General features: G+C 41.2%; 1 protein-coding gene across 1 annotated transcript; it reads left to right on the top strand.

The window, feature by feature from the left end:
- The first annotated feature begins 1,004 nt into the window (after positions 1-1,004).
- On the top strand, positions 1,005-7,891 carry RPF1 (ribosome production factor 1 homolog). Its single transcript, XM_033151693.1, has 9 exons — positions 1,005-1,230; positions 1,848-1,904; positions 3,539-3,619; positions 4,294-4,389; positions 5,038-5,191; positions 5,758-5,840; positions 5,919-6,100; positions 6,182-6,308; positions 7,413-7,891. Exons 1-9 carry the CDS (start codon positions 1,021-1,023, stop codon positions 7,452-7,454), a joined length of 1,032 nt encoding a protein of 343 aa, XP_033007584.1. The 5' UTR covers positions 1,005-1,020; the 3' UTR covers positions 7,455-7,891.
- Positions 7,892-8,115: the final 224 nt, after the last annotated feature.

Here is an 8,115-nt window from a genome sequence, read left to right as displayed (position 1 = left end):
CTGTAATCGCAAAACCCTTTCGTCTAGTGAATTTTTCATTGCACAAGGCATTCGTCTTGTGAGGTACCACTGTAGAATCATAGAATTATTGAGTTGGAAGGGATACCAAGGGTCTAGTCCATAGCTGTCAACTTTTCCCTTTTTTAAGGTAAATTCCCTTATTCCAAATAGGATTCCTTGCAAGAAAAGGGAAAAGTTGACAGTCGAACGCTCTGCAATGCAGAAATTTCAACTTAAAGCAACTTCTTCTAGAATCTAAGGCCGTGCCTATGGGAGAAGCAAGACCTTCTTGGGGTGTTCATGGTGTGAGGCCCTCCCATTGTAAGCTCAGGTTGTATAAATGTGCAAATACTGTAAAGCAGTGATGGCCAAACTTGGCCCTCCAGCTGTTTTGGCACTACAACTCCCATCATCTCTAGCTAACAGGACCAGTGGTCAGGAATGATGGGAATTGTAGTCCCAAAACAGCTGGAGGGCCAAGTTTGGCCATCACTGCTGTAAATCATGTATTCTTAAGACACATTCTGCATCTTTTCTATCTCTAAGGATTCCCCTCGGCGTCATTTCGCGCATGCGCAAAGTGTCTTCCACGTCTAACTCGTCGGCTGACGGGCGAGGCTTGACAGCTCTGAGCATGCGCCGTGACCTCGAAACTCCCCCCTCAACCCCTTGAAGTTTTAAATGTAACTATTTCGGAACGTTGAGGTAAAGCACACACAGTCCTGACACTTTCCCATTTTAGTCACGCTCCCCCACGAAAAACAACTTTGCCTCAGCCTTCGCGTAATACGCAGGCGCAGAATTCTCCCTCGCCTCGCCCTCCTGTTATAGCAGAGATGACGGCGTCGCGGGAGAGGAGTCGCGCATATAGAACGCTGTGACTCAGGTACGTTAAAAATTCGAAAATAGACGCGGCGGTTGCCCGCTCGCGCACGCGCACTCACGCGAGCCTGCCGCGGGGTGAGCCCGGAAGAGGAAGTAGAAGAGCGGGGTGAAAGGTCAGTGGCTGAGGGAGACAGCATGGCCGGCATTCCGGGGAAAGGGAAGAAGCGGCAGAAGGAGCAGCACGATGCTGAGAGAACGAGCGAAGGGCTTGGCCCTGAGGGGGGACAAGGCAGCGCCCCCGAGCAGGGCCAGGTCCTGTTCCCGCCGTCTTTCAGCGTCTCGGAAATCAAGAACAAGCAGCGGCGCCATTTCATGTTTCTGCGCTGGAAGCAGCAGCAAAGGAAGGTGCGAGTTGTGAGAGGGAGGGAGGGAGTTTGGGAAGGGTGGCCGATGGCAGATGATACGTCGCAGCTGTCCGGAACTTGGGGAGCCTGAAATGAGGAGAAGGAAGAGGGATGGTTGGAAGCTGTTGGGGCGTTTAAAGGCGCACACGTGGTGCGGGGCGGTGAAGTATTAACGAAATACCGAGACTGGGTCGCCTTTCGGATCGTGAGAGGGGCCGGGAGGTACTGTACGCCTTTTCGTTTGATTTCGGCTGGTCAGACCCGATTTCAAGTGCCCACTCAGGCAGAAACTCAAATCGATGGGCTGGGCAAGTCACTTCTCTCAGGTTGAGCCACAGGGTGACTGGGGGGGGGCGGGGGCAGAAGAAAATGGGATAACACTACTGTGCACATCTTGGAAGAGAGGTAGGGAAGAAATGTGGCAAGTTCTTCTGCCTTTAAAGCTTATTGTTGAGAGCAGTGTATTGAGTTTTTATCTTATCTACGTGATCAGTACCTGAACTTCTATATATACTAGCTTTGCTATTGTTCGTGAGAAGGATGTGCCTGTTTGTTCATCTTAGTGCCCAAGTTTATCAGCAGGTTTTGTTTTCTTTCTTTCCTCCCTGTATGGTCCAGGAGAAATTAGCCATTAAGAAAAAGAGGAAAAAGGAGCGAGAAGCACTTGGAGACAAGGTAAAGGGGAAGAAGTAGGAATTTAATGTGTCTTAATATGTACAGTACTTTTTATTAATAAAAGTAAATGTTTGTTGACTTGCAACTGACTTTGTAGAGTTTATTTTCTCTTGTACAGTGAAATCCTGATACTTGTACATTTGTTGTAGCAAGTGGTCTTAGAAAACATTCTTGCTGTTGGGTGCAATACCATTGGATAGATGGGTTATGTGACTGTGGGGACTCAATTAAATACTAGAGGGGCCTTCATAGCCTATTTAGTCCAACCTCCTACTCAGTGCAGGAAATTAGAGCCAGAGCATCCCCAACAGATGGCTGCCCAGTCTTAGCTTGAAAATGGAGAGCCCAGTGCTGCTCTAGATAACTGATTTCATCATCAAACTGGCCTCTACTCTGTTAACCAAACTTTAACCCCCCCCCCCGGTAACACACACACACACACACACACACACACAATGTTTTCACATTATGGAATCACACCATCCGTAACATAGAGGTGGCAATTCTATTCTGCCTTACATGGATACTATTGCAAATAATAACATCTTCCAGGCTAGAGGGAACCTCCAATGAAGAGTTGCTGAATTGCTTCTTGGTATGTTTGTGAATGGTGAAGGGTAGCAGCAGTTGTATCATTTGCAATATGTGGCTTTAAGCACTCACAATTTGCCCACAAAGCCCTGGCATAGTGTTGCTCCTGGGTGTTGTGGGGAATTGAAAATGGTTGACAGCAGTTGTCTCCTGCTTGATAAAAACTGAATGGGAAAATGTGGGTGTGGGTCGACAGACCCAAACCATGAGAGCCTTCAACCCTGGTAGACCCTTGGCAACTGCCTGAAAGAAAGTGAAAGGCACTGAGAGTGGGTTTGAGTACTGATTTGCAGCTGCAGGACTTTGAAAAGTTGCAATGTGATAACCAAATACTAAGGTGGTGTTGCCATTTTGGTAGCCTTTTCATGCATTACAGAAGTACAGTATTAGTGAATTTTATTCTGTTGTAAGAAAAACAGTTTTGGAGCACAACCACTTCTTGCTTGTATGCAAATGTAATACATTTTAGTAACTGCAGAATTTTGATAATTTCTATAGTTACAATTCTGTGTAAAACCTTTAAACGTTAGTAAAATTGATTACACTTGATGTGAGCACATTGTTTTGAGTAGCTAATAGAAACTTAGCTACTTTGCAGTACAGTTTTAGAAGACCGTTACGTTTTTGGTGTAAGAACATTTTGGCTAGAGGAGGTCCTAGTAACTTACTTTCTACCACCAGACTTAATCAACACACTTAACACAGTCTGTGGAATGCTCTTCCCAGGGAGCTTCATTATACACCTTTAGGCACCAGCCAAGAAGTTCCCTTTTAACCAGGTTGATTTGATTGACATCCTATGTCCTTTTAAAATGTGGGGGGTTGGGGGGAGGGGTTATTGGGTTGTTGTTTTTATTTTGATTATATATATATATTTGTTTTATATTTTGATTTTGTTCTGTGAACCGCCCTGAGACCTCTGGGTATAAGGCGGTATATAAATTCAATAAATAATAATATTTTTATTTTAAAAATCTATTGGAGCAGTTGTTGGAAAAAGAGATGACACGAATATTATTTTATATTATTTTTATTTCTTATAGGCACCACCAAAGCCAGTACCAAAGACAATTGAAAACCAGCGTGTATATGATGAAACCACAGTTGATCCAAACGATGAAGAGGTAGCACTATTTGAGAAAACTATAGTTTCCCTTAAAATGTGCCAATGTCGAATAACATTTCCCTTTTGTATATTCTGAATAGTTTTTGCACGATTACATTTAATAAATAACCAAAGTAGACGGATGTGGGTAAAAGTATTTAATTCCTTTTTCTGTTTTGTAATAGGCCATTAATAGCCTTAGGTTACTGATCAAATGTTAAATTTTCAAGCTGGTAGATAAAGCAAGTTTCCCTAAGATTTTTCTTAGAAGGCCCCAGGTTCAATCCCTGAAATCTAAAGTGATCAGATAGCAGAAGGTGTGAAAGACTGGAGAGCTGCTGCAAGTTAGATAAGATAATATTGATTTAGATGGGCACACACACTCTGACCTGGCTTAAGGCAGCCTTTTATGGTCCTGTCTTGAAAATATACCTGAAGTATCTGCTTGACAGTAGATAAAAAGAAGTGCCTGCGATCCTTATGTTACAGTCTTATTTTAAAGGGCCTCATATATGTTGCTTAATATTTAAAGATTGTTATCCAAATGTCTACAAGTATATGTATGGTTCTGGTCTGAAATGATTACTGGCTGTTAACTCTCCCAAATTGAAGGTTTTGATTTTTAGCATCATCATCAACAACAAAAATACTCTTGTGTGATTTCATGCAATATTTATCATTTTATATTTCCAGGTTACTTTGGATGAAGCTACAGATGAATTTGCACCCTATTTCAACAGGCAGACGGTTCCAAAGATTCTTATCACGACATCTGACAGGCCCCGTGGGGTAAAAAAATACTTTTAAATAAAATAAATAGAAAGATGGTAAAAGCTTGTTACACCTAGCTTATACGTAAGGTCATAATATTGCAGGATTGTTTATTTGCTCCAGATTTCTTATCCGTTTGTAAATTATAATGGGCATGATCTACTGCCAGTTTCTTCTTTTTTAAAAAAGAATGATGCACAAAAATCTACAGCATCCAATCACTGTTTTCTTGAACATTTATTCACTCGAGCCACATTCAATTCAAATGTTTGGTCAAACATGCACAGAAAATGGAATGCAATTCTTCTGGCACATCAGAATTCCTCAGTTGGCTCCAGGAGGCTTCCTTCATATTTTGTAGAGAGGACATGCTGGAATTTAATGTGTCTACGGTGCATAAATTTAAGAATTGATTCAGGACAACTGTGATTTTTAATGTTTAATTATACAAATTTCCATATAACCTTAAAAACTTAAGTGCAATGACCCATTCACAAAAATCATGTTTGAAGAAAAACTCTCTTAAAATATTTGGTGGTATAATGGAAGAATAACTTAATATAATATTTTTTTAGCCAAGATATCAGAATTAATTGGTTATCTGCTGTATTTTCCCCAGAATTATCTCACCCAACCAGGTATTTTGCATATTTTTTATTTTTGCAGAGAACTGTGAGATTCTGTGAACAGTTATCAACTTGTATTCCGAATTCACATGTTTACTATCGAAGAGGACTGGCTCTAAAAAGAATTATTCCACAGTGTATCTCTAGGGACTTCACAGATCTGATTGTTATTAATGAAGATCGTAAAGTACCAAGTATCCTTCACATATGAGAGACTCTCTTTTATACAATACAGTGGTTCCAGAGCCCCGTTCGCATCATGAGCAGTCCGCAACTTGAAGCACCGTGTCTGCGCATGTGTGCAACGCGATTCGGTGCTTCTGCGCATGACGTCATTTGACGCGTCTGCGCATGTGTGAACCACTGAACCCGGAAGTAACCTATTCCGGTACTTCCGGGTTCGGCGCATTCGTATCCTGTGACGAATGCAACACGATGTATGACTGTAGTTATTAATATTACTGTTTATTGTTGCTGTCCTTGGTTGTTGGGGGGAAGGGCAAGATAGACAATAAATAATGATAGCACAATTGGATTATAAGCAAAACCAGCATTTTAGTGGTACTAAAGGATGTGCATGTATGATATGTAATGTGGAAACTGCAGTTTTGCATAAAGTATAGAATGGCAGGTGCAATAATTATTACTCTTGTACTGGATTGTCTGTCACTATTTTAAGTTTCTACAGAAGCTGCCTTTGCACCGAGTGCTTTTATGTGAAAATTGTTTAATTGTGTTTGTCTTAACTCTGTTGGAATAGATGGGCTTGTGTTAAGTCACTTGCCTGAAGGTCCAACTGCTCATTTTAGGATGAGTAGTGTTCGTCTGCGTAAAGAAATAAAGGTGAGTTTATTCTCACAAGCAGAATCTTCCAACTTGTGTGACTTTGTGCTCAGTGTAATACTCTCCTATTTGTTCTAGCGAAAAGGAAAAGCTCCCTCAGAACATCAGCCTGAAATAATCCTGAACAACTTTACAACACGATTGGGCCATTCCATTGGGCGGATGTTTGCTTCTTTATTCCCTCATGACCCTCAGTTCGTCGGTAGACAAGTAGCTACATTTCACAATCAGCGTGACTATATATTTTTCAGATTCCATAGGTGAGTGGAAACTTCTGTTGCAAGGTATGAGAACTCACCGCACTTGACATTTTTGCTAATGTTTCCTATCATCTTTTAAAGATACATCTTCAAAAATGAGAAAAGGGTGGCAATTCAAGAACTGGGCCCACGTTTTACCCTGAAATTAAGGTCTCTTCAAAAGGGAACGTTTGATTCTAAATTTGGCGAATATGAATGGATTCACAAGGTATTATATTTCAATAATCTCTTAGCAATGAAGAAATGTATGTAAGAAATGTCAAGAGGCTAGACAACATTTACAGGGTGCAAGTAGTAGTGCACTTAATTGGGTATGCAACATCTTTCTTCTACAAAATTTTTAAAAAATACTTGAAATTGCCATTCCCATATTGGTTTTCCTGAATATGGAGTGGCAGAGTTTTATATATTCAGCTTGGACAGAAGCCAGAATGCAAGGAACAATACATCTAGTTCATGTGTACTCTTTGTTCCATAGCAAAACCATATTTTGGGGTAGCTTCAAGGCTTTTTATTTTTTTAATGCATTGGATCAGCTGTTGAGAGAATTCCATCTTCGTCTGTGCAGTTCTAAAGTCAGGCATCTACAGATTTGGGCTGGCTTTCGTAACCAAGCCAGAAGTTTGCTTGTGAGGGCCTTATCCCTATCATTCACTGTACTCGCCAGCACCCTGTCCATTTGAGGCAATCCTGTTTACAGTTATGCTTGTTCCTAGGTTCATCTATCTATTTAAAATGTATTAATGGGCTTGTCCATAACAAAGCAACCAGGGCAATTTGCCAAGCAAAAATAATTTACCTGAGAGTAAGGTCCATTGAACACGGCAAGCATGCACAGGTTCAGGCTGTTGGTCCCTAGTTCTGTGCCTTTTCTATTACTGTGGTTGGGGACAACCCCAGCTTTCTTTCTGCAGTTCCATGTTTAGAGCTGAAGGGGCAAGCAGGCAGTTCCTATTAGGTGGTCACAGAAGCCCAGTACAATTGTAGGGATTGTCCCTGCCACTTTCCAGCGCCAAACCAGGAGCTGGGACTCATTTGGGCATGTGCCAAAACAAGTCCTTTTTTTGCCTACCAGTGTTAAAGTAAGATTTAGCTGCCAGCCCAAGTGGCATCATCTTGCCATCTGTGAAAGTCTTGGGCTAGCCCAGCCAGGAAGCACAAGCCAAATTATTTGATGACCTAAAGTGGGGCTGACTTAACTTTTGAAGTGCTTATGTGGCTACCTAATCCCCTTGTGAAACTATGCATGCAAAAAAAAAAAAAAACACCCTATTAAAATTGTCCCTTAATCATGACTGCTTTATCTTTTTAGCGCCGTGAAATGGACACAAGTCGAAGAAAATTCCACCTATAATAGACTAAGAATGCGAAACTGCTGTTTCATTTTCCACTGAGTTTTCAGGAACACAGGGACTGCTAAGGAGTTGCCTCAAGTCTGTTCTTGGTCTACATGGAAAACCCCCAAATGACTATTTTCACCAAACTTTACATAAGCATCAGTCTAACTGTACCCATCTTCTTCAGTGCCTTGAGTACGTTCCTCACGTCACTGCTACTTTGAAGTGGCAGGTTTCATGTTACAATAGCAGGAAAATGAATCATCTGCCGATCACTTGTATTTAAGATATGAACTCTCTTAATCCTGTTCTTTGCAGAGGGTGTTTTGTTTCTAAAGTAGGCTCTGTTTTAGGAGTAGAATCCTGATACTCAAATAACAGCACACATGCTAATTCAGTTGGTTATCAAGATCAGTTGTCAAAAGTAAAGATTGTCAAACACCATTTTCAATAATTTGCAAGGGTTGTCTTGTATCTTAAATTACTGCGGCTGTTAACCTGTATGGTCACATATTCAGTGCTGATTAAGGTATGGAAATATGGAAGTAATGCATAAATCTGTAAGAATCCAAGTCTTTCATTTAACTCTGAAAAGGGGAATCCAAGTCTCTTATTTAACTCTGAAAATACCAGAGACAGGAGATAGTGACTAACACTACATTCTAGCTTCATGGAAGG

This window comes from Lacerta agilis, chromosome 6 (assembly GCF_009819535.1).
Source record: "Lacerta agilis isolate rLacAgi1 chromosome 6, rLacAgi1.pri, whole genome shotgun sequence".
Lineage (NCBI taxonomy): Eukaryota > Metazoa > Chordata > Lepidosauria > Squamata > Lacertidae > Lacerta > Lacerta agilis.
The sequence above is the reverse complement of the archived record's forward strand: the minus strand, read 5'-3'. Positions and strand labels throughout refer to the sequence as shown.

What these genes read in the sequence shown, in the direction of transcription:
- RPF1 (XM_033151693.1), top strand. Translation starts at nt 1,021, where the DNA reads ATGGCCGGCATTCCGGGGAAAGGGAAGAAGCGGCAGAAGGAGCAGCAC. An exon ending in GAGAAGCACTTGGAGACAAG is followed by an intron (nt 1,905 to 3,538) that starts GTAAAGGGGAAG and finishes TATTTCTTATAG; the next exon opens with GCACCACCAAAGCCAGTACC. An exon ending in GTCTGCGTAAAGAAATAAAG is followed by an intron (nt 5,841 to 5,918) that starts GTGAGTTTATTC and finishes TATTTGTTCTAG; the next exon opens with CGAAAAGGAAAAGCTCCCTC.